The sequence below is a fragment of the Pseudonaja textilis genome, chromosome 6, assembly GCF_049901715.1.
Source record: "Pseudonaja textilis isolate UNSWEBS1 chromosome 6, rPseTex1.2, whole genome shotgun sequence".
Classification (NCBI taxonomy): domain Eukaryota; kingdom Metazoa; phylum Chordata; class Lepidosauria; order Squamata; family Elapidae; genus Pseudonaja; species Pseudonaja textilis.
The window spans coordinates 25357977-25385338 of NC_141995.1; the positions used below are offsets into that span (position 1 = coordinate 25357977).

General features: G+C 36.0%; 1 protein-coding gene across 1 annotated transcript; it reads right to left on the reverse strand.

The window, feature by feature from the left end:
* Positions 1–315: 315 nt before the first annotated feature.
* Positions 316–26939, reverse strand: SMARCA5 (SNF2 related chromatin remodeling ATPase 5). The gene is made up of 25 exons (XM_026698097.2): positions 26809–26939; positions 26294–26496; positions 21720–21791; positions 21100–21266; positions 19726–19826; positions 17842–17942; positions 16496–16675; positions 14365–14520; positions 14146–14277; positions 13114–13182; positions 12617–12726; positions 12258–12484; positions 11837–11958; positions 11606–11758; positions 11183–11315; positions 10369–10517; positions 10100–10219; positions 9890–10000; positions 9130–9243; positions 8814–8936; positions 7820–7952; positions 6075–6193; positions 4974–5186; positions 999–1109; positions 316–609 (listed from the first exon to the last, which is right to left on the reverse strand). Exons 2-25 carry the CDS (start codon positions 26429–26431, stop codon positions 544–546), a joined length of 3120 nt encoding a protein of 1039 aa, XP_026553882.1. The 5' UTR covers positions 26432–26496; positions 26809–26939; the 3' UTR covers positions 316–543.
* Between the last annotated feature and the right edge of the window lie 423 nt (positions 26940–27362).

Below are 27362 nucleotides of genomic sequence, written 5' to 3' on the forward strand. Positions count from 1 at the left end.
GATGTTTGATATCTTTACCTGCCTATTTAAAAAGGCAAAAGTTAATCTAAAGTACAGAGATCATCTTGGAAAACCAAAGGAACAGCATGGGTAATTCTAAATAATTTGCTCAGTGATAAATGGTTTCTTTATCACTGGGTATATGTCCATAACAGCTAAGGACATACATTGAAAAGGTTAAAGCCTGGGAAACCTAAGCACAAGATCTATAAACTATTAGTGGATAGTGTAATTTAGCATATTGGTGAAATAAAGAATTGAACAATATACACATATACATACATATATATACATATTAAAAAATCAACTACTAGGTGAAGCCTATTTTTTTTTATTTCAAGTGTTAATGGTAAAAAAAAGTTCAGCACAGCTGTTTTATTTAAAAACGTGACACTACGTTACTCTTCTAGTTCAGCAAGTAAACAAACACATGAACCCAATGTCCTTTAATGACATAATAGTTGAGAATTGTAAAGTACATCTTATGAAGACCCGTAAAATTAAAGAACTAGCTTAAATTTAGTGATTAAAAGAATTCAGTATTCACAGCTTTAGTTTCTTTTTTCTTCCTCTTCCATCAGGAGTACCATCCAATTTACGTTTCTGTGTCTGAATGAGAAAAGAGAAAAATTGAGTCTCAGCTCTGAGAATTTTGTTCATCGTGATTTAAATTACTGTAAAGCTATAGTGAGGTTAAAACATTTTATAATTTGTTTTTCATTGTATATCAAATTCATATTTTAATTTTTTTTAAAAAAGTTTTTATAATATGTGAAAAGGAGTCTAGAAAAGGCTATCTTAAAACACTGGTCAATTATACACCATGAAGTAATGTAAAGATATGATTAATGCTACAAATCTAGACTTAATATGTGTTGTTTAAAAGAGTAGAACAGGAAATTATAACTACTATGGATTCATAATCTTTTCCCATACATATTATTATTTATCATTTTCTTTCATCTGAATCTTCAGAGTCAAACAGATTTTACTCTCACCAAAGATGGTTTAGGTCCACGTTTCTTCTTTTCTGCCTTCTCTTTTTCTTCTAATTCCATGTTTTCTCTTTCAATCAAAGTGATTAAGGTATTACATCTTCTTTGTAATTCCTGAATCAAAAGCAAACAGGAGATTCAATAGTATAATTGCCACTACACAAAGAACTTCACACGATTACATTACGTTCTTTCTAATCATCTTCGCTGTATAGATGCTTCCACATGTAAGACAAAACTTTGGAAAAATCTGTAGAATAATCCCTCCAGCCTTCCAAACTAGCCATGTTAAAAAGCTGCTTGTCAACAACTTATACCTACAGGTAGTCCTCGGGTTACGAGCATTCCCTTAGCAATCATTCAAAGTTATGTGCTTAGCACCCCCTAGCATTTAGGAACTGGTTCCAAAATTATAAAAGTTGCAGCATCACAGCACTTGTTTGTCCTTACGAATGACTACAGAAGGTCTACAACATTCACCCCGCCGGGTTTTCACAGGCACTCCACCTGTGGAGACTCACCTTGTGAAGATCTCTGTCGCAGTTTCTTTGCCTACTTTTTTGCTTCAGGCTTTTGGTGCATTCATAGAAAACAGGCCTAACATACTGAGAGATAATGCGAGATCAGTAGTGCGAGATCTTATGTGATCTTGCACTTTAGGCCTCTATTCTCTATGAATTGAGGCCTGGATATTTGCAAATGGAGGGAAGGCTTCAGGACTTCCCTCCATTTGCCATTTCCTTACCAAAACCTGCAGGAAGATTGCATCCCTGCAGGCTTCGGCGATCCTTTGCAAAAAAAACTTTGTCTGCATCAGTGTAGTTTGGGAGAGGCCTCTCTCCAAAGCTCTGTTCCTACCAGCAAAGGGTTGCTGAAGCCTACAGGGACACAATCCTCAAGTGCTCCAGTGACAGGAAAAGAGGCCTGGATTGTGCACACGGCCTTCCGGGCCTCCTTTTTGTAGCTGAAGCTGTCCTCAAACAGTTTGGCAGCGAGAAAGAAAGCCCGAAATGGCGCACATGAACCTCTGGGGCTCTTTTTTTGTCACTGAAGCCATCCTCCAGCTGTTTGATAACGAGAAAGGAGGGCCGGAAAGTGCGCGCCCTTCCAGGCCTCCTTTCTCACCTCTAATCTGCTTGAGGAAGGCTTTGGCAACAAAAAAGGAGAGAGAAGGCAAAGAAACAGGCTGCAGAGGAAATATCTTCATCAGGTAAGTGACCCAGCGCAACAGGATGGTAGGGAGCAATTGGGATCCCAGGGGAGGGAGAATGGGATATCTTTGGGTCAGGAGGTCTTGGGTAGTCTGAAGCAGGTGGCCTGTTCCATCACTAGTCTCCCCATGGTCTTCCCCACCCTGAAATACCTCACGTGCATTTAGCGAGCCACACATTCAATTAGTTAATGCATGGGAGAAAGGAGGAAGTGATCATGTTCAAAGTATGAGATTCATTCCCACAAATCCTTGGGTTACAGATGGAATGGGCACACTCCATCACATTCGTAACTCGAGGGCTATCTGTACTATGTATCTGGAACTACAGCTCCATTCCTTGGGAATCATATTCAACAATGAGATTTTATGGTGATGTAGCACTGAACACCTGGAAGGTAAGCGATCATCTAGCAAATGAACCCTGTAATACTGAGCTATGAAGGCAAGCTTCCAAATTAAAAAAAAATGTACAGCTGTATGAACTATTTCTGAAGAATAACAACAAAGTTCGATATTTATACTAGAAGCAGAACAACCTATGGAAGGAACTTCTCTTGGTGGGGTAGAAATGAGGCAGAGAATAAAAACAGAAAAAATGAATAGTTATTATACTACTTCAATAAAAATGGCAGTGTCCCTTTTGGGTTACTATTACATGAAGCATAGAATCTTCAGTATATTTTGAATGGAATTATGTCCCCAGTTAAGAATAAAGTGGACTATTTGAAACTGAACTTGGTTGTTTGCTTGCAGACATTTCATAATCCAACTAGATATCATCATCATTTGCACCAAGCAGCACATTCTTTTCAATAAGCTTATTCTCTTGTAATGACTCCCTCTCTAATGAATGACAATACAAAGCTTAATGTACTTCTTGCTAATTATCCCAGTGCCAGTGCCAGATTGAGCATCCCAAAGGGAGGGGCAATGGAAAAAGCACATGGCATGGTCATGTGATTTTCCACTTACTGACTGCTTTGTGTAACAAAAGTTCCCAGTCCCAATTGTGATTGGTAAATAAGGCCTACTTTAAAAACCATTTTTACACAACTACTATGCTGCTCGAAATGTACAATTGGATGGAGATGTTTAGGCATTCCTCATCAAATTTTATGTTTCAATGGAAGCTGGTAGAACCTGTACCTCACACAAAATTAAGCATGACCTATTTCTGCAAAGATAAATGGATACTTAATAATATTTTTTTAATGTTTATAGATTCAAAGTGTGCAGCAGCAGCAAAAAAGTGAATACAATCCTGGGTTGTATAATCAGAAACATAGAATCAAGATCACGTGAAATATTAGTACCACTTTATAAAACCTAGTAAGCTACACCTAGAATATTGCAACCAATTTTGGTCATTATGCTACAAAAAAGATGTTGAGATTTTGGAAAAAGTTCAGAGAAGAGCTACTAAGATAATCAAAGGCCTGGAAACGAACACCTATGAAGAACAGCTGGAAGATTTAGGTTTGGCTAGTCTAAAGAAAAGAAAAAATAGAGGTGACATGTTAGCAGTATTGCAGTATTTGAGGGGCTGCCACAAAAGGGGTCAAATTATTCTCCAAAGCACCAAAGGGCCGGACAAGAAACAATGGCTGGAAACTAATAAAAGAGAGATAAGCAACCTGAAATTAAGGAGAAACTTCCTAACAGTGATGACAATAAACCAGTGGAACAGCTTGCCTTCAGAGGTTGTAGGTGCTTCATCACTAGATATTTTTAAGAAGAGACTGGGCAGTTACTTATCTAAAATAGTATAGGGTCTCCTGCTTAAATAGGGGGCTGGACTAGACGTCCAAGGTTCCTTATAGCTCATTCCATTCCTTTTCCCATTCTTATTCCATTCATAAGAAAATGGAAGAAAAAAAACTATAGTCACATGAAAAAGAAAGTAAACCCTCTTTAAGTTCCATAGTTTTATACATCAGGACATAGCAAAAGACATCAGGTCCTTAGCAGTTCTTTAAAAAAAAGGTAAATGCAATATCAGATGAATAACACATGATATATTACACCCTATCCTCATCATAATACATAAAACCATGGGACTCAAAGAGAGTGTTCTTTCTTTTTCATGAGTATATGAACATTTCCTACAGCCAACTAAAAACAGTTAAGAAATCCCTTCCCAAAATACAATAAAGTAAAAAAAACAAAATACAAAAAAGCTGTACATGCTTATCTACCAGGGAGATAAATCATATTAATTAAAACCCAACTATGAGAAACAACAAGAGATCATTGCCATGCCCTCCATAGTTTAAAGTTATGATGGCCCTAGAAGTACCTTATGACCCATTTTCAAAGTTATTACCACTGCACCACTCCAGCAATCATATGATCACAATTCCAGTGGTTAGCAACCAATATGCATTTACAACAGTTGCAGTGTCTTGCAGTCACATTATCACATTTTGTGACCTCCCCTGCTAGCTTCTGACAAGCAAAGCCAACTGGGGAAGCCAGATTCATTTAACAAGCATGTGGTTCACTTAATGACTATGCAATTTATTTAACTACCACAGTGATTCACTTAACAACTGCAGTAAAGCTGGTCATAAAATTGAGTCTGATCACATAACTCAATTACCTCCAGCACTCATTGTCTGAATTTCTGGTTGCAACTGTGGTCATAAATCAAGGACCATCTGTAAGAAACAATGTTTATCTACACATAATACAGACTTCTCTATCCACAAACTGGTTTTCTTGTTTTTTGTTTTATTCAAAAAAATCAAACAAAAACTAGTATATACCATTGCAGTTCTAGACTTGAGGAACCAGTCAAATCTGAACTGGGGAGAATTTCGAATACATTGTCTCAATTCATCATAAACATTTTCTTTGTCAAATCCAAGCTTATGAAGCATACAGATCAAAAACCGATCTTCTTCTTCTGTGTAATTCTTCCCTTTGTTAGTACCATATGATATTCTCAATTGATGAAAAGGTGCTTTGTATCTGCCAATCTGAGAAAAAGAAGGAAATCAAAATGGCATGTAAAAGAATAGACACACACACACACACACACACACACACACACACTCAATGAAAATTTAGCTAGTACATATTTCTAGCAGCAAAAAAGCCTCTTGATTTGTAGATAAGTGATTAATCGGACCATATCAACAATATAAAACAAAAATAAAACACAGGATATAAGTCCAGGGTAAACTAGATAAAAGGAAATTAATAAAATACATGTAAGTTAACATACAAAGCATCAGCATTCAGTAAACAATGCCACAATCTCAGAATACTCCAATCTGTTCAATATAATGGGTCCTTTGATTAACTGCTTTAACTATAAGTGTACCAGTTCTGCTTGTTATGTATAGATTAGAAGTCAGGAGGAAATAGGACAACCTGACATTTAAATGCCACTGGATTTCTTGATTTGTAGGAAAGCAACCTTTCAAAACTTTGTACATTCTTTCCAAATTTGAACAGTGGATTGGGGTTTTAAAAGATCAGAAAAATAGAATAGAATACTTTATTGGCCAAGTGTGATTGGACACACAATGAATTTGTCTTGGTGTAAATGCTCTCAGTATACATAAAAGAAAAGATACATTCGTCAAGAGTCATCCAGGTCATGGTTGTCCCACAGGTGCTTTTTCAAGAGGCAGCTGACCTTCTGGTTTTTCTTTGAAGACGTTTTGCTTCTCATGCAAGAAGCTTCTTGAATGAGAAGCTAAACGTGTTTTTTTTTTAAACCCAGAAAGTCCAAGTTGCCTCTTGAAAATGCACCTTTGGGACAATAAAATAGGAAAGACAATATTTAAAAACCAATGGTATCATCCCTTATTAATATTTTACCATTTTTCTTCATATGATACAACTTTAAAGGCAATTACCTTTGTGTCAAGTGCTTTTTTAATACTAATTCTCCTCTGAATTCGAGCTTCGCCTCTTTCAATTTGTGCCATAATCTTTTCTATGTCCTGAAGCTCATTACATCGTTCCCAGAAAACAGCTGAAGAAAGTAAGTAATTTATTAGTTTTCTCTCACATGCTTGCAAAGTAAATGTATTATTGTATTTTTATTTCTTTTTAGATTTAACATAATTCTCACATCAATCAGCATAACATGCCAACTGGCTTAAGGCCTTTATCTTCCCAAAAGATGACATTTGGTATGCTTCAACCATTTTGTTGTAGATTTGTTTGTTTAGGATTGGCATGAGCACATTTTTAAGTTAAGTTTAAGCTTACCTTAACATTTTCCTATAGAATTTAACACAGGATATTGCTGGGTAATCTATTAGATTACCCAGGAGTCCTCTGCAAATCCAAGACAGAGTGTATTCAAAAGAATAGTGGTTTCTTCCTTCTTCCTAAGTATACAGTTCTTTTGTGGACTCTTTTAAGTTTGATAATGGATGTGTAGCCTTTTCATTTTGATGGGGATCAACAACTCTTTTTCTGAGGTCTGAGGAGATCTCTTTGATTTACTTCCACAAGCAGTCATAAAGCACAGCCTTTAACAGTGACAGACTGATTTGTGTGTATTTTAAAATGGCTGGTCCTTCAAGCATCTGATTGTTATCCCATTGCTGGAACATCTAACTCATCTTACCCCCTTAGGCTTGTGCCTCACACTTTCTTTTCCAACAAAGAGTGAAAGTTAATTCAGCATGTTCAGTAAAGAAGATACAAAATGAATCATTTTAACTACTAAAAGGACTTAGACAAAGCTTTTATAATAATATGGTAACAATGTTGCAGGATTACATGTAATTCTAAAGCCTTCTCACAAAAACTTGTATGTTCTTCAAAAGAAAAGCAGATGGAATATAAAAGAAAAAACTACCCATATTTTGGCCTGCTGAACTTGAACAGAACAGATGGGGGCTATATGTGCACACTGTGCCTGGGGTTGGGCATCCTGATTTCAGGATGTCTGAAACAGAGTGCCCTTATCTTCAAGGGCAGTCTGAAATCTTCAGAATCAATAGGACGAAAGAGTATAAAGAATGTACACTCGCACTAAGTTTTGAAAACCATCAATATAGTACCAATTTTTACAAGTTTTCTATGACTAATGAATGTTTTTAGATCAGTTGGCTAGATGAATGCCAGCTTTGAAAAAAGCAAAATGAAAATGAAAAATGAGTTTCTTTTTGCACAGATGTGCTCATTATTGCAATCTGTATATTCTCTTGATTTCCTTTGTTGTGGATGATCAATGTGCACTTAAAAATGCACAAAAAAGCTCTATGGTACTTGGCTTACTAAAGCTTAAGTTGTGTACATTCAGTGTCCATGCTCATTCGCCTGGAATAAAGTGAAAGTCTTCTGCAGGCTTTTGGCAGCAAGCCAGTGGAAGCTACCAAAAAGAAGGGCAAGAAGAGCAAATCTGCAAGTTAATCTTCAAATGTTGCTTTATTGTTTCTAGTAAATGTTTTACTATTTTATTATTTACGATGTACATTTTAATGTTACATTTATTATAGGCGTTTTACTGTTTGTAATGTTACACATATTATGGAAATGAGTCAAATGAAAATGGCAGCATGTATCAGACTGCATCAAATATGTATCAGACTGGATTGTGAATATAGCTTTTATTAGATTATTTAAAAATTTTAAAAAGTGTTACCAGAATATTCAATGACTTCCTCTGGAGTTTTTCCTTCTACTTCTCGAGCTATATTTTCAATGTCATCACGACCCCATTTTTCATTAGCTTTAATGAACTGATTGAAATCTCTTTTATTCCAGTTTGTAAATCCCTTCCAAAAAAAAAAAAAAGGAATAAAGAATGTGTTTAATACTACTGTCCTTTAGAAGACAAAGCTCAGTTGAGTTGTTGATGAAGCTGAAGCTTGAAAAATTACACTATCCAGTTGAGGATAAACTCTGGTTCTTCTAAGTATTTTTAAACATGATCCATAACCACACTAATAGAACTAATGAAACCTGAAATTCTTGCCTCCCTAGCTCATAATCATAAATCCTTTATGACTGAATAACCATCCTCAATTTCATTCAAGTTCAGGTCATTCTCATACTGTAAAAGCTACTCCAGAAGTATAAAGTTGATTAGAGAAGAGGTCAATAGTATCTTCTCAGGGAAAAATACCCACAAATAATACTCTTCCCTTTGCTGGATTTCAACTCAAGAAGCGACACAATAAATATTTGTTTATGGCATTTCTATGCCACTGTATCCATCAAACTCTGGCAGAAGCAATCTTTGAATGATGGGACTGGATAAATTTGTTGAATGTATTCAACAGTACTGAACAGTATTTAAGATTAATAAAAATTTTCTCAATACTTAGACTGGGGACACTAGTTTCTGGAAGTCTTAAACCAATATTATTCTGAAGAATAAAGTAAAGAAAAGCTCATATAGAAAACAGTGCAGTTGAATAATTTTAAAAAAGGGCCAACAGAGAACATGACTGTACTAAGCTTACAAAATGCTGTTACTGACAAAACAACGTCCATCAAAGTATAGATCAATTGTAGAACAAAACTATATTTCAATTTTGTATTCCTTTACTATAAGAACACTTTTTTTCCACAGTACCTACTAAGTCTGGAAAAAGAATTAAGGATAATTTATAATTTGTTTAGCTGAGAAATACCTGAGTAAGTAGTTTTTCCTTTTCATCTAATTCTTCTTCATTAAGCGGTTCAGCTTCATCAATTTTAATTTGTTCTTCCTTTTGGGTCTGAGATGCATTTGGCAAGTCAGGATTACGAGGTACCTAAGGAATTTATATTTCTATAAGTAATTAGTTCAAATGCTCTAAAAACATTATAGTTTTATATACTGTATAAACCTCTAGTGGCTTTACTCAAAACATTTTTGAGTACATAAAAACATAATTGTTTTATTGTCATATAGTAAAACATAAAGAACTTTTTAAATTTAAAAAGCAAAAGATGGATGACTAATACCTTATATCCAATAGTTTTTCTGTAATAAAGAATTTCTTTTTCCAACAGTTCAAACAAACGTGGTGGAAAGAATTGGAAATCCTGAACATTAGGTTGTTTTGGAGGTCGCGGGGCCTTTAAAAAAAGACACATTGCACTATAATCATAATCACTTCAGTAACAGAAGTTAAGCAGCATTTAATTTTCACATAAAATACAAATTACTTCCATTTTATGTTACTGCTCCCCCCCAAAAAAAGTGTCTCCCTACTGATACATAAATGTACTTAATTGTTAATTAATTGAGGAAATCTATACACGAATGGCTTAATTTCTGCAATCTCCAATTCTGCTTGATTTATTTTCATTGTTTGCTATTATTACAAAACAAAGAAATAACAATGTAGTGGTAAACTGAAAGAAAAAAAGACAGCAAAAATAATGACAAAATGCAAAGTATATATTCACAGACACACAAATAGACATACTAAAAATTTAATAAGTATTTCAATGAATGGAACTGATATGGTTTTTTTAGAAGAACTAGAAACTGAATCTATAGGGAAGAAAACCATTTTTCTATTCTATCTCTAACCACTGCCTGAACAGACATAGTTGGAAACAAGTATAATAAAAGCATACATAAATCTGCTGTGAATAGTTTTACATTCCAAAAATTTCATCAATACAATATGGATACCGATGTGCATAAAACATTTTAGGAATAAGTTTACAAGCTTTTCTACTTATTTTATTTTTAACAAGTTTCAATGACACCTACCTTTGGTGCTTTTGGTTCACTGACACGAAGAGCTTCCCTAAAATAAGCATCAACAGCATAGTTAGCTTTTCTTTCACGTTTAGGTGGCTCAATCCACTCCGTGAATGCCATCTGCAACGTAAGGTACTTTTAGAAAATTGTATGGGAACATCATAGTTGTAAATGGACAGTAAAGTTAACCGACATATTGAAGGGAAATAAATGCATTACCTTTTGTTTCTCTCTGTAATCTTCTCCTTCAAAGTTATACACACTAGATTCGGTATCCACTGTAAAGTTTCTGAGTGAACTTTCACCCATTTTGGAAAGTTTTTCATTCATTTCTGCAGTCTACATATATAAACAGATTTTAATTAGAGTTTTGTAACAATCTGCTTTATCACAACAACAGTGCTCATACAGTCAACATCGTTTTCTTACAAAATCTGAATGAAGAGGATTAGTATAACTTTTTCTACTAGTTCCTAATATCCACTCACTTTCTTTGCACCTCTTTCCAAAATACCGTCAATGTCTTCATCTGTAATTTCACTCTCTTTTGAAGCAAAGACATGGGTAGCTCCATGTCGAATCATCTGCAACATTTCATCTTTTCCCAATTTATTCAGATTCTGATCTACTAGTCTTCCTATATATATATAAAAAAAGAGAATATTCTCAAGAGGCTGATAATTTCACAAAAAAAGTTTTAAAAACAGGAATAACATGCAATTCCTTGACACCACAACATTTAACTTGTTTTGAAACTAAAAAAAATAATTTAAAAAAATATTTCTGTCCTGAAAGCTGAGCTGTGATTAAAACAATAGTGTAATACCAAGCACATCTACTTCTTTGGCAAATATTTTTTTAAGTAGTAACCTTTTATTATTCAAATGTAATTTGTAATTCTATTCCAGGGAAAGGTGAGACCAATGTTTCATATTAAATATTAAGTACAATTCTCCAACATTAAACAGAATGTATTACTGAATTATTTACACTGTAGGGTTTTTCCCCCTCATCTAAAAATGTTTAAAAACTGACAATTGTACATACTGATGAATAAGATTTGCAACTTCTCTCAAAATTAGTTTTGTATCCTTCCAATTATTATTTACAATTAAAATTATAACAGCAACTACTCTTAAATCAACATTCTAGATATAACTTTTAACTATCAACCTTATGTCTAGACAATACTTTGGGGTATATTTTCCCATTACAGTACTCAGCAATCATTTTTTTCTAAGTTTGGTTATATTTAGCTTACTGACCACACATAGTATTAAAAAAACAATGTAACATTTTTACCTTGTTGAATAACTATGGAATCTAAGCGAAGTTTCATTTCTGCTCTTTCTACTATTCTTTCTTCTACAGTGTTGTCTGTAATAAATCTGAATACTCTAACAGTCTTTGTCTGACCAATTCTATGTGCACGATCCTATGTGGCAGGGGAAAAAAAGAATACTCAATTAATTAAAATTACATTTTTTTTTAATATAAGCAATACACAATTGGCAAACAAATATCATTTTTCTTGAATAACTTTTAGATGTCTAAATATTTACAACTTAAAAATAATATGTAATAATTACCATAGAAAATTTATTTTAATGTAATCATTTTTAATTAAAAATCCAGGCCGACAAGCAAACATATTGCTGCATGTCCAATATCCCTGGGGGGAAAAAGTCAGATTCAAACACAAGATTTCATAATGATCTAGCTCACCATAGCCTGAAGGTCTACTTGTGGATTCCAGTCAGAATCATATAGAATCACAACATCAGCTGTAGCTAGGTTGATTCCCAAACCGCCAGCCCGTGTGCTCAGCATAAAGACAAATTTCGAACTGCCAGGTTCGTTATATGCATTAATGGAAGCCTACAATAAAAAAAAAATTGGTCAATTCACACTGAGTGTGAAGACAAACAAATGAACCTCCTGTTTCTGCATACTTACTTGTCTTTCATCATGAGGTGTCTGCCCATCAAGTCTGCAATACTCATAATTTCGCCACATACAGTAATCTTCTAATATATCTAACACTCTTGTCATCTGGCTGAAGACTAAGACTCGTGATCCTATTGCATGAAGAAAGAATTTTAAAACTGTTACTGAAATAAATTCTTCTAAATACATTTTATGAAGAACTGAAATAAGAAAGTGTACTCATAGAGCAACATAGGATCTGAATAAGTTATTAGAAATCCTTAAAAATGTATAATATATAATTAGCAAATGATTTTTAGAATTAGAATTAAAAGCTAATTTATAAACAGAGTTACTTTTATAATTTTGTAATTCTACATTATTTTTATGCAGAGTGAACATTTTCTTGACTTTTATCCAATAATTTTTAGCAATAAGATAAAATAGTTACCCTGTTCTTTCAATTTTGGCAACAATTTATCCAAAACTACCATTTTGCCACTATTGGTAACCAAATGCATATCTGTTGTATAAGGGGGACCAGGCTCTGCTCCATCAAAAAGGTATGGATGATTGCAACATTTTCGTAACTGCATAAGAATGTTTAATAGTCTCATTTTATCCAGTTTTCCAGCAGAGTTCAATATATCTATATCCTTCATTAAGATTCTTGTGTACCTACGTTGAAAGACAAAGACAACTGAGGTTCTCAATCCTGCATTAATGTAATGTAAATATTTCAAGATTTAATACAAAAATCAGCAACATAGAGAAGTTATATTTATTCAAATACTAATTTTAATTACTTACCATTCCCTTTGCATTTTGCTGAGACCAACATATATTTTAACTTCTTTTTTTGGAGGCAAACTTTTCTCTACTTCAGCTTTTATACGACGTAACAAAAATGGTCGGAGTACCTGCCAATTATAATAAATAATATAACACAGTAAAATAATTGTGTTTTATACTACTGGATTAATTTCTCTTTCAAAAGGATCAGCTTTCCATGCTATATCTAATTGTGGTTCCAAGGACTTCATGCATACAAATGGAGAAACCTCAACTATTATATAACATTTATGGAAAGAAAGATAGAGGAAATCACAAGTCCCAATGACCACCAGACTATTTGTGCTATTTATGAAATTGGAAAATGTTGAGGTATCTGCACCAACAGTGTCTCAAGCAAAGTTTAGATACACGTTTTATTGCTTTCTAGGTAGAATACATGGAGATACTGCACAGTGTGAGAGCTATGTAGTAAAAACAGACCAAAGTTAGTTCATTTTTTAAAAGAAACTCACCATGTGAAGCCGTTCTACTAATTTTTGATCCCCAAGACAGTTGTTTGTATCGAACCATGAATCAAAATCCTGCATTAAAAAACATGCTTTATAATCAAATAATCCATTACCAATAAATCAGCATTAATATACTATTCCTTTCCCACACATCTATTAAATACAAAAAGAATTTAACTCTTATTAACCAATTTTGTTGCATACATGATGTACAATGACAATAAAAGCTATTGTTATTATCTTGAGTTCTAGCTTTCCAAAAAATATATTTCAATTCTGATTTCTTGCTCAAATGATACAGGAATGCTGCTAGATAACTCATGTTGGCTGACATTCATGATGTCAACATTTAATATGAGATAAATGAACATACCCCTACTCTTCTCGCATATGGATAACACAATTCTTCTTAATGAATTTTAAGACCTACTAAAGCCATAATTTCTTTTCCACTTATAAAGTAGAATCAGTGGGGAAAAAATTGAAATAGCACTAAAGATAAGGATGATTTCCAACCTGCTCTAAAGTACTGAAGAATTATACTTTTGAAGATAACCACCATCACTGATATAGTTTTCTACCTTGCTACAAAGATTTCTTTTTCAAATACTTTAATATTTTTTTTAAAAAATGTTTTATTTTCAATTTTAAACATTTATTTCATTAGCTCACAGTGCCACAGTCAAATCTGTTGTTGACAGTATATTATTGTTGTTATCTCATCAAATTCAACTAATAAATTCCTACAGAAATGTTGCTGTTGCTTAAAACTATTTATACTTGCCGAGAAATGCTTCCTAAATCAAGAGGCAAACCTGTACCTATGTTCCCTTTTAATTATAGTTTTCCAAATGATGATCATTTTTCTATTTCTATTAGCAGTTGGGATATAATTATTTTGATCAGGATCACTGAGGCTTTACCCACAAACTGTTTACCAATCACTTCATCTACATAAATATCATATAATCTTTCATTCAGCCATATTTTTAAATTAAGATACAACTAAATATCACAAATATTTTCATACATTACCTCAGCTGAATTAAAGACATCTGGCAATAAAAAATTAAGAAGTGCCCACAGTTCATGTAAGTTGTTCTGTAATGGTGTTCCAGTTAACAATAACCTATTTGTAGTCTTGAATTCTCTTACAATTTCTGACAACTGAAAGAAAAATAATTATTATAAACATTTGGCAGGAAAGCAATCTGCAATATTTAAATTCTTACCAAATGGGGTATTTAAAATTACCTTTGACTTTTCATTTTTAATTCTGTGGGCTTCATCAATAACTAGGTATCTCCAGTTAAATTTTTTGAACACTGATTTCTCTTTAATGAGCATTTCATATGATGTTACACAGACGTCCCATTCACCAGGCAGCAAAACATCTCTCACGAAAGCAGCCTGAATCAGACAAAATATTGAATTAAACGTTTTAAAAAAAGCAATAATCAATACTATACCACAGAATGTGTATTTTATGGCCAGTTATTATTAAATATATCCACGTGTGATCCCGATAATTTCAAATACGTTACACTTGTTCCCTAAAATTACATATAATATAAACTTAATGTACTGAGGAACTTCAGGGTTTAATACAGTATTAAAAACTCAGGGTAATTTGTAACACTGCTAATAGCTAATCCAAAAATTCAAACTGTGTTGCATCAGCTTCTGACCAGGTTTTCCAAAAGATCATATCAAGAGTAAGGTGGCAGCTAAAAAGACCAAAGGAGGTATATTTTAAAAATAATGCATAACCATCAGTCCTAATATTAACTAATTTAGAATGAATAAACATAGCAATACATTTTCTTTAATTGGCTGCATAAAGAATTAGAAACAATTAAATCAAGAAACTGTAAAGCAAAACCCTTATGTTCTTTATTTTAAAAGTTTAATTGAGTAATAATTCCTAACTGGCAGAACACTGTTGTGGTAACAGAAGATTTCAAACAATGACACTATAACATCCTTAAATTTTGCAGTATTTTATTTTTAATTATTAAAACACAGCAAAGTTATAAGACCAGGTCTTATTTTCGGGGGTTGTCTTACCCGCTTACCTTAGGACCACTGTAGCCAGGCCTCCCACGCACTGACACCTGTTGTGCCGCTGTCTGACTTCTGCAGCTGCTTGCGGACACTCTGGGCCAGACACCACATGACACATCACACCAGTGCCACTGCTGGCAGAAGAATGGCATGTGGCTCATTGTGCTGGTGCCACCACTTGCAGGATGCCATGTGGCGCATTGCGCCATTGTGCACATGAGCAGCAGCACCAGTGTGACATGATATGCTGCCTCCTGCCGCAAACGGCAGCAGCGGCATAAGGCATGCAGCCTCCTGCCATAACGGTGGCACTGGTGAGAGTGCGAGTCATATAGTGTCCTGCCGGAAGTGGCCGCACCAGCACAATACACCATGTGCCGTCTGTCTGCAAGTGGCCGCAGAAGTCAGCCAGTGACTGAACATGTGTCAGGAGGCCTGATTGCAGCGGTCCTAAGATAAGGGGGTTCAGGACAGGTGGGCCGGTTCCAACCCCCCTTCCCTGCCCTAACTTGACTTTTATGCATGCGTCTCGCCCCAGTTCATAAAACCAGACAGTGGGATGGAGTGAGTGGGGTCTTAACTAGGCCTTATTCTTAGTATAAGTCTTTTTTTCAGGGAAACATGGTAGATTTCAATTTAACTTCCAATACTGTACACAAAATTCAAGCTGCATAAAATAACAATAGCAAAAGAATTTAGACTTATGTACTGCTTCATAGTGCTTTACAGCACTCTCTGAACACTTTACTAAGTCAGCATATTGCCCCAACAATCTGGTCCTCATTTTATTGACTTCGGAAGAATGCAAGGCCTGAGACATGAGGATCAAACTCCTGGCTGTAGGCAGAAGTAACCTGCAATACTGCATTCTAACCACTGTGCCACCACAGCTCCTGGCAAAAATGCATTTGTCAAATAGATATAATTGATAGGAAACTTTAAAGTATTCCATAACATTTATTGTTTAGTGGAATACAGTAGGACACAGGTAGACCTTTAGTGACTTCCCTGGCAATTGATCATTTAAAATTATGATGGTGCTAAAATGTAACTTTACAACCATCACAGTAACCCTGCAGCTACTGATTGTGATTCAGGCACTTTTCAAACCTATTTCTGACAACCAGAGTCAATGGAGAAGCCAGCAGGAAAATCACAAGTCATAGTTAAATGATATTTCACTTAATGGTCTCATAAGTCTGTTACTATCCATATGAAACTTCACTTACCAATCCCCAGTACTTTGCTATAGGCAAGGTAGGCTAATTGTCACTAAACAAGTATATGACTAGTAGAGAAACATACTTGAATTCATACTCACCCGCTGGTCTTTGTCACCTATCAGACATACTGCTCGAAGAGTTGGCACCCATCTCTTGAACTCATTCATCCAATTATGCAAAGTTGATTTAGGAACCAACACCATATGAGGACCTGGAATGTTCCTGTAATGTTTCATGTACCCAAGAAGAGAAATTGTTTGCAATGTCTTTCCAAGACCCTGTTAACAATGTATATACATAAAAAGTTAATTTGTATCAGGGAGCAAGATACATATATATATGAGTGTGTGTGTGTGTGTGTGTGTGTGTGTGTGCGCGCGCGCGCGCTTGTATGCATGTATGCACACTGAGTTTGCAAAGGCAGATTTCAGCAACAACTAAATGCAATTTTACACCTCAATAAAGCCAGCTATTTTTTATCCATTTTGGAATTGTGTGTGTGTGTGTGTGTTTGTATGCATCAATATATTCAATTTAGAAAATGTATGATTGTGTATGCATACATATTTGTATCCCATATCACAAATTCTTCTTGAAAGTGTATTAAGAATTGTTAATTTTCTTATGATGAGCTTTTCTATTATCAGAATGCCTATTTTCAAATATACAATCATCTCCAGTTAGATCAACATTCAAAAATATGCTACTCTCTTTAACACTATCATATTATCCTTTATAATAAAAAAACATTATATATTCATAATTTTAACTATGTAGGAAAATAAGATTGCAATCTGCATGCTCAAAATATAAAACCCAGGACAACCCCAGAACACAAAATAAAACATTCTGCAATTCATATAATATTTACAGTAATGGCTCCAGAACCAAGACTTAGACAATAATTCTAGTTAAGATTGAAAACCTTCACAGAAGCCACATCAAATAATTACATTTCTTAGAAAATATGCCTCTTATTTTTACAGATATTTAAAAAGCACATTTTTCCAAAATATCTAAGTTCAATATGGCTAGTCAGGACTAATTACATAAAATAAGAAATATTTTACATATCCAACTACCACTCGAATAAAAAAAACAACTTTCAATTTGCTACTAGAATAAGCACTGGTTTTTTAAAAAAACAACAACATATATCTGCTACTAGTAGGCTTTTTACAACTATATCAGTATCTTTTATATTGGGACAGGACAGACTAGAAAATCTACAACCAGAAAGCCTACATTTTGACATAAAAACAGTCTCCTCTTATTCAATTTTGAATTAATTCACTGTGACTTGCATTTCATGCTATTATATAATTTATAATCAATTTCAAAATTTAGCAACAGTTCACAAAAAAGAAACTGGACAAGATTGTAATAATTAAAATTAAATGTTAATTTTTACTTTAATTCTAAATTAAAGCAACTTTCTGCATACCATTTCATCTGCTAAAATACCATTGATACCATTTTCATACAAAGAAATGAGCCAGTTCAATCCTCTGACTTGATAATCACGCAATTTTCCCCATTTCACATCTGCAATAAGAGACAGAAGCAAGTAATAATAAATTTAAAGTCACCTCTTATTTTCTTCATAGTAAGTATTCCCAATACCACAGGAGAAAGGACTAATCTTCAGTCCATATTCTTAACAGAATAAAATGCAAAATGTTATGATATCATGACCAAATTAGATGTATACAAAGCAAATTCTTGTTAACTCAGGATTTTTCTCATGTCCACCAACTAGTTGCAAAATGTTAACCAACATCAGAAACGGGAATAGAGTACAAATTAATAAAAATATTGTCTGTTCAACTAATGAATAAAAATACTAACTGTTCCAGAAAGATTAATCAATAGAAAACTAGACAATTTTATTTTTTATTTGAAAAGAAATGCTATATCCCTATGAAAACAAATTATGGCATTCTAATATACCTTGACAAGAGGATAAACAAATCCTCTCAAATCATAATAAATTATTAATACAAATGCATGAATATCTTTTTTGAAAGGTGTGTATCTTCGCTTCCACTTGCCACTAACCAAACAAATTAACTGTCTGTTCTCAAACACTAGAAATGATACTCCATTAAAGAGGTCATTATGAAGCAACAAATCCCTAAATTTGTGTTATACATGGTACACATTCAAAATCAAGGAGGCAAAACAGTTTTGATCACACATGGGAACATATATTTTAAAATTGTGTAATTTTTAAAACCTGAAATCTCTATTACACACATATTTAATTGGGGATGGATTTTGAATATAACTTTTCTGTAGTAGTTCTAGAAGAGATAAATTTGATGCTCAACTTAGAATCCAGTTTGGAAATATATCGTATTTTTCAGATATAAGATGCTCCAAAGTATAAGACACACCAAGCTTTTGGGAAGGAAAACATGCGGGAAAAAATCTGCCTCTGCCTCCCAGAAATTTGTCTCCTAGCAGCAAACAGCCTGGTCAGCTTCAGCACAGCCTGATTAGCACAAGCAGCTGATTGTCGGTTGGATCGGCCTCCCGATGATTAGCTGTTTCAGGCTGTTTCAGGCTGCAAGAATCGCCATTGCCTATTGCACCTCTCCCGTTTTCAGCCTCCGCATGCCCCATTTTTGGCCCGTTCTGATCCCCGCCAGAACAGGCCGAAAATAGGGCACGTGGAAGCAGCAATAGGCGATGGCGATCCCTGCAGCCTGAAACAGCTGATCACTGGGATGCAGATCCAACCAACAATCAGTTGCTTGTGTTAATCAGGCTGTGCTGAAACTGACCAGGCTGTTTGCTGCAAGGAAGCAAATGGCTGGGAGGCAGAGCCGAAGGGTGTGGGGATGGCATGTGGGCGGGGCTTCGGCAACATTCATTGTATAAGATGCACAGACATTTTCATCCACTTTTGGGAGGAGAAAGTGTGAAAAATACAGTATACTGAAAAATACAGTAATTTCTTGTAGACAATTTAAAACATATTCCCATTTTTCACCAGAAAAATCATATTGCTTAAAAAAAAGGTTTTGTTCTATTAAAAGTTGGATATAATGAATAAAAAAGTAGAACATAATAGCAGAATAAGTATATTTAAATGTTTGCATGAAAAATTTATTCAAAATGCCAATATGAATATTTTCTAATCTGTTCTAGGAAGAGTTCTGTTTTGAAAAAGGAGCATACAACATTAAAAAATATTAATTTAAGTTGGATAATATTGGCAAATGTGTGAATGCTATTATTCTAAATGAGCAAAGTAAGTATCAAAATCTTTTAATTTTGGATAGTTCCCAATGGCCATATATAAACAACAAAAAGTATTACATACAGGATGGAGATTCTTCAAATCGAGTGCATACATTAGTAGTCTTGGAATTTTCTGTTAAAAGCTCCTCATCCTCTTCCTGTTCAGTTCTACGATGGCGATAGCTAGAAATAATGGAAATGTTAAGAAAATAAACAGTTAACTATTGTAGATTCCAAAACAAGCCAAATTTTTATTTAGTACTATTACAAATTAATCTGAGGAAAAAATATATTCATCACAACTTTTTATGCTTTCCAATCCAACACATGTTGAAGAGAGCTTATGTAATAGGATTTATGACTTTATCCAAGTTATTACTCTCTAAAAACTCAAGTAAGTTATTGGAAAACATTTGGTTGGGGGAAGAAGTAAAAGAAATAAAAACAAAAATTCGGTGATCTGAGGTCTGAAGAGAAAAATAACCCATTAAAAAAATTCACAATGCTTCCAATGTGCGAGGCAGTTATTCACAGCTCAAGATGCTATTGTCTCAGTCTCCATTCTTAAACTTTTTCCTGTTTCCCAAACGACTATTATTAATTACAACCATACAATAGCCTGTATGGTTCTTCTATTCTATAATATGCAAATACTTCATAGTAGTTTTCAGGAAGTATTGGCTGTTTTTCTATTTCTAAATATCAAATCTCATCACAGCACATAGCCATGTCAGTTTTCCTTCTTTCAATCATGTAACCCAGAAACTGAACTAAAACCATGTCTGCAATTTCACTTAATTCTGAAAATATTCAAAGCATGCATATATGAAACTCTATTAGGAAATATTTGCTACCCATTCGAATGAAAGGCTGATTTTTATTCCTCTCCAACTCAAAACTAGAAAATGTAGAGACAGTCCTGTATCACATGCTGAAACAAGGACATTCAAAGACAGTGTCCTGGCAACTCTTATAGAACATCACTATAGAAGATATTCCTTATAGAAGGTATTTCTTATATCTCAGACTTTAGAGTTTCACAGTGAAGAGTCGTAATGGTGCAGTGGTTAGAATGCAGTATTGCAGCTAATTTTGCTGACTGCCAGGAGTTCAATCCTGACCGACTCAAGGTTGACTCAGCCTTCCATTCTTCCAAGGTTGTTAAAATGAGGACCCGGCTTGTTGGTGGCCAAACACCCAGAGAGTGCTCCAATGCACTATAAGCTATATGCTATTCACATATATGGCCCTATCAATTCTCATCAGAGGTAGACCTCCCCAGACAATTTAAGAACAATCTACCATAGTGTCTACATATTTGTATTTAATCATGATCTATCTTTGTGTTTCACATTTATTTAGTTGCATGATATCCTTTTGCACATTACAACTCAAAGGTGCTAAAAATATTACAATGACACATTTTCAAAATAAATATAACTCTGTTGGTACTCACTCTCCAACAGATAACAGATTTTGTTTTTCATCTTTTTTTATTCTTGGCCGTCCTGGTTTCATTTTTAAGGGTGAGGTTGGAGTCTTCTGAGCAGCAGGCTGAATGAAATGTGCAAACAACTCTGTCTGTTTCAACAGATAGTCAAATCTGTTTGCTCGATCGGTTTGCTGCAATAAAGTTATAAAGATTAGCAAGAAAACAAGAAAATGTATATGAAAAAAAGAATCAAATTCTAGAATTAATTTTTAACATTTGGAATTATACAGTGGCGCAAAAGCAGAAAAAAACATAATTTAACATGCAATCTCTGGGGTGGTCAAGGAAGCTTTCTGATTACCATGAATGACACTGCTAGAAATAGTATAGCTGAAGACTGGGTGGGGAATGTCAACAGAGCTTGAAGGAAACTTAAGAGTATGAATAGAAGGTGGCTTCTAGAAAACAAACTCTTCTATTCCCATTCTTTAAAAAAGCCTTCCAAAATAAACCAAAATTGCATTGATAAAGTATCAAGATTATTTGATAGTTCAGTCCAAGTTTGAGATGCTTGGCTGCCCAGTGCATGAACCAAACTGTCAATTCCTGAAATAATCACATACATTACAATACAAAATACCTACCATTTTTTCTTCATATGTAGGATCTGGTTCTTGATTTTCTTTTTGTTTTCCTGGAGATTCATCACCAAGTTCCTAAGGAACAAATGGCATCCCTTACTACTCTTTCACATTTTATACTTTACAAACATTAACATTTGTTTTGGAAATCCAAACTATATACAGAAAAAGTATATACCCTGTTTTCCTCAAAATAAGACCCGGTCTTATTTTCTTCTAGGCCCTGAAAGAAGCACTCGGGCTTATTTTGGGGGAGGTCTTATTTTATTGATGTGCAAGATGCAGCGAGCTCAGGGGCCAATGGGAATGGGAGCACTGCTACCGCCAGCCCCATCTACTCTTGACATGACCCAGCCTCTGCCCTGCCTGCCTGCTGGCCCTGCTGCTGCTGGGACACTGGAGCTCGGGTCTTGTTGCGCCGATGGAGCCATTCTCAGAAGGACAACAAGAGGCTCAGCGTGCTGGTAGAGCCGCTTTCAGAGGATGTTGCGTGGTGTGTTGTGCCATTGATTTTTACATCTGTGCCTCGCCCCACCTTGTACAACCAGACTGTGACAGGGCTTAACATCGGGGTAGGGCTTGTTTTCAGAGTAGGTCATATTTTTTGGAAAACATGGTATTTATGAGTTTATAAACCACATCAGTAAAACATATTCTACGTGGCAATAAAGGAATGGTGGAAGACAATGCAGTAATAATATAAAACATAATAAATATAAAATTACACTAAAGTTATATATTATCTTGTGTGTGTTGCATTGTGCTGTGTTGCATTACATTAATACTCTTGCCACTAGGAGTTCTACAGCATCAAGTTCCAAAGACCATCCAGAACAGCCATGTTTTTACAAGATTTCAGAAGATTTCAGAAGATTTCAGAATGATAATTATCCTTGCCTCACAACTACAGTGAGTCTGTCAGAGAAGGAAGCCTCCCACAAAATGTCCATTTTTGAGATGTTACCTAGCTTAGATAATGAAACATCTTCAGGAAAATAACCAAGTTCAGAGAGTATTAAGGACTTCATTTCAACCCTGAGCTATAAATATTCTCCTTTATTAATGCCCACTTTTGGGAAATCTCCTTTTGTGCCTCACAATAACTAAAAAATATCAACATCTTCAAACTGGGCGGGCAAAATTTATGTGTGAGGTCTTGAAAATAGCCAGGCCCTTGAAGTATTTAAGATTTTATTGGTGGCAATCAGCATACTGGATTGTACTTAGAAATACAGATCATAGTCATGCAAGTATACACATTCAAAGGGAAAAGACAATCAGAAACATTTTGGTAGATAAAGCTATGTGAACATTTTGAAAAGGGTAGTTGCTCTACACAATATAGTTCACACATTTCCAAGGCCTCTACTGGCAGAAATCAATTTGTTAGGTGATTCCAGTTATATATATATTTAAGTAAGGAATATATTTCCAATATTTCTGAGCTGCCACAATTATTTATTTTTAGGGGGCTCACAAAATAAATCATGAAATAAAAAAGACAATTTTTGTAACAATCTTACAAAACTTCATAGAATTTATATAACCAAGTCCTATCGAACAAGAAGTATATATTAGTGTCAATGTTCAATCTAATTACAATTAGCAACGCTTGCTGAATATTTTTCAAGGAATTAGGATAAAGAGATGTGTGCCAACACAAAAATTATGTAATACAAAATATGCATTGTTTGTATGATTATGTCATGATGCATATAACACTACAGCTTTAGTCAAACCCTTATACAGGTAGGACTTGACTTACAATTAATTTAGTGACCAAGTTACAACTGCACTGAAAAAAAGTGATTTATAACCTTTTTGCACATTTGGCACCATCCCCATGGTCATATGATCAAAATTTGGACACTTGGCAACTAGTTCAAATTTATGATGGTTGCAGATTCACTTAACTATGTTAATGACTTAACAATTGCAGTGATTCACTTAATAACTTGGGCAAGAAAGATAGTTCAAATGAGGAAAAATTCACTTAACAAATGTCTCACTTAGCAACATCAATTTTGGGCTCAATTGTAGTCGTAGATTGAGGACTACCTTACTCTAAGATGTCCCATATAGACAAAAGATCGTATTAATTAGGTTCTCCACCCTTGCAGGGTCAAAATACTAGTAAATATAATACCGCTTCTGATTGTGTTTTAAATTTGTAATATGAATTGGCTGTTGTTAAGGATGGCGAGGCTCTTTTATGGATACAGATATCCTAAAGTATACAAATGGGGTAACACATAAAGGTAAGGATTAAATAAGTAAAACATATAAGTTAAAATGTACAAGCACAAAAAAACCTTAATGTAAATGTGTAATTGTTTTCAGTGAATTAACATAGGATTTTTTTCCTTTTATTTTCTATTAAAATATATTATTTGAAATTGCATAAAATCAGTAACGATTACATAAAATGCATTATAAAAATAACAGTCTAACATTTGAAGGAACCAAAGTGAAAAACTGGACTAAGTCATGACTTTATCCAGTATTTAAGTAGAGATTTTACAACCATGATACTTTATTGCCTTGAATTGATCAAAATATTTTTTAAAAATAGCTAGAAATTCTTGATTAACAAGTCCTACTTAATTTGTAGAACTTGATATAAATAATTCCTCTATCCTAACAAGATTATGGATCAATTCATTATTTGTCTTCCAAATATATGAATTAATGTGATTTATGATATTTATACATTCTTGAATTATGCTACCAATGACGTATTTGGAGTTTCGCATCCTTACCTAATTACATTACTAAAAATGAAATTTAAAAAACCACATATGATTCAAACAAGTGTATTAACTTGTGCTCAGTCTAGTTGCAAACAAAGATATAAGGAAGCAAGTAACACACTGCTTAACGTTGATGTATCTTATTATGCAATTATAAAAAGACATTTATTCAAAACTATTCAATGTTCAGGTGACACTGTACTAATATAAGTTTGGGAAGTGGGAATTTATGACAGAAGCTAGACACAAAATACACAGATGCAGCTACACTTCTGAATACATTTTATAACATACATACTTTAGCAGCACCTAGAAGTAAAATAGCCTGGAATCCACCTACAAATAAGTTGCATTTCCTGGTTTATTTCAGATTAATAGCCTAATAAATACAACCTTTAACCTTTCCAACAGTATATGTCACCTGTTTTATTTTTAAATCATATAACATACTGTAGCAAAAAAATAAAAAGGAAAAAGATCCTATGTTATTTTCAAAGGAGGATTCCTTAAAATTTACCTTGAGGGTTTGTGTGTTTTTGTACATTTTTAACTTTACCTTTAGCCTTTTCAACAGTTTGAGCAGAAACCTCAGAATACAATAAAGCAGGTGAAGAAGCCCCTGGACAAGTGGAGAAGGGTCCTTTCTCCAGAAATGCAGATCCACCAGGAGGAACTGAGTCCAAATGACTTCCCACCATCAACAGCAGTGGTCCCTGGGCCTGGCCACAGCATTTTTTTTGACAAAGTCTGCACATCCTCATCGTGAAAACAATCCACCTACCGAAAGCGAAGGCCTCTTCTGAAGCACCAACCACGCCGCTTTGCCCAGGGAGCCCCTCCAAACTCTGAGCTGAGGCGACCGGAGGCTTCCAAGGCTACAACCGTCCACACACGGAAGGTAACCATCTCGACGCCGCTGAAGGCGCAACATTGGATGTTCACACCGGGGGTTTTCAAACTTGACAGCTTTAAGACTTGTGGACTTCAACTCCCAAAATTCCTCCTCCAGTCATGTTAGCTCAGGAATTCTGGGAGTTGAAGTCCACAAGTCTTAAAGTTGCCAAGGTTGGAGAGCCCTGGTTTTAAACCGACCCTGGGCGTCGGAAGGACCGCTTCGCTACGAACACGATGCGCGGCCAATGCCCTTTCTTTTGGAAAGCATCCCCGCCCCCTCCTCCCACCTGCAGCCCAGCCAGGACCGCGCCGACGGAGCTTTTGCGATAGGAGGAGGAGGAGGAGGGCAGGGCAAGGAGGCGACCGGATAAAGAGCAAGCGAAGCTTCGCCGATGAGGAGCCAGATTAATGTTAAGGGCGATACGTCAACCGCTCGGAGAGGGCTATAAAGCACCGTGAAGCGGTAGATAAGTCGAAGGGCTACGGCTGTGGTTACTAAGGGCTCAGCTGCCGGCGGACACAAAACAAAATAAAGAGGGGGACGGAGGGGCGGGGGGGCAGGAGAGGCAACGCGATTAAACCGGAGAAAGGAGCGGCGTCGCCCACGGGAAAATCGCTCGCCTCCATCGGGATACCCGCGCCCATCCCTCTTCTGCCGCGCCAAGCCTCCGCTCGGCTGGGCTTAGAGGAGCTTCAACAGCCGCCCGCTCGGCTCTTCTTCCCTATTGTCTCCGGTGCCAACGGCTCGGTCCCCGCCCGAGAAACTCGGCGGTTACGAGCGCTTCCCAGATTCGGTCCGAAGAAACGGCCGAGGTCCTTTGCTCCACGTTGCCTGTCGCCCTTCCCCGCCCGCCCGCTTCAGCCGGCGAGAGGAACCTGCGGCGGGTCGCCCCCACACAGCGCCGGTTTTTCTAGCGGCCGGACTCCTCTTACCGTTCCTTCGTCGTTTATCCCGGGCGTCCCTTCGGCGGAAGCCGGCCCCCCTCCTGGGATCTCCATGCCGCCGCTGGGAACCGAAGCGGTGCCCGAAAGGGAGCTCACGTTCTCGTTCTCCGGTCCCAGCGCAGACATAATGAACACCGTCCGGGGGGGGAGATGAAAAGGGCCAAGGGGCGCCGAGCTCCCGACTCCTGCTTCTTCGAAAGACAAAAGTGAAAAATGAGCGGAGTTCTCCCCGATTCCCTCCGCGCGCGACTCGAACCGCGCTCTTTTCTTTCTCTTCTTCTTCTTCTTCTTCTTCTTTTTCTTTTTCTTTCAGGCCCCGCTCTCCTCTGCCCGCCCCGGCTTTCTCAACGCGGTCCCACCAACCAGGAACCGAGCCGGCTCTCGAGTATCGCGAGACTCAAGCCTCGCGGGCTGGGTGTGGAAGAAAACACGGAGAGGGGAAAAGCAAAAGGAAAGAGAGAGAGAGAGAGAGAGAGAGAGAAAAGGCCCGTTCTGATTTTTACATTGGCTGATTGGTCACTTGAAGCAAGAAGGCGGGTTCCTTTGGGCCCCGGCGCTCGGGATTTGGGGTAGGAACGGGTGAAGTTTGCCCAAGCGACCACAACTGGGAGCGGGAATCTCCTCGCGTCATCAAATCCGGGCGGGGCTTACAGTTCCGTTGCAGATGAGAGGCAACGAAAAAGAGAAGTCGAGGTGCCGGAAGATTAGCTCAGAGTTTCTCAGCCCTCCGCAACTTTAAGATGTGTGGACTTCAACTCCCAGAGTTCCCCAGCCAGCCCTGCATTGATATCCATACATCTTAAAAAGTTTTCGAGTTTGAGAAATATTGGTAGCCTTTCCAGGTCTTCCAAAGCTTTTTGTCAGAATAGAAATGGGAGGTTTGTGCAGCCTTCCACTCTTTCGGAACCACGACTCCTGGCATTTTTTGCCTCTTGTCAGAATCTCCTCATTTCCCTTCTGCAAAATACTGGCACGTTTTCAACGAAGACGTCAAAAATCAGGACGGTCGCTGGATTCTTATAGTTAACGACTTATAGCTGTTAGGATTTGTGTTAAA

Coding starts and splice junctions, on each gene's coding strand:
- SMARCA5 (XM_026698097.2), bottom strand. CDS start 26,431: ATGTCTGCGCTGGGACCGGAGAACGAGAACGTGAGCTCCCTTTCGGGC. Junction 12,727..13,113: donor TAGTAGAACGGCTTCACATG/GTGAGTTTCTTT, acceptor TATAATTGGCAG/GTACTCCGACCATTTTTGTT. Junction 9,244..9,889: donor GTGAACCAAAAGCACCAAAG/GTAGGTGTCATT, acceptor CTTTTTTTAAAG/GCCCCGCGACCTCCAAAACA.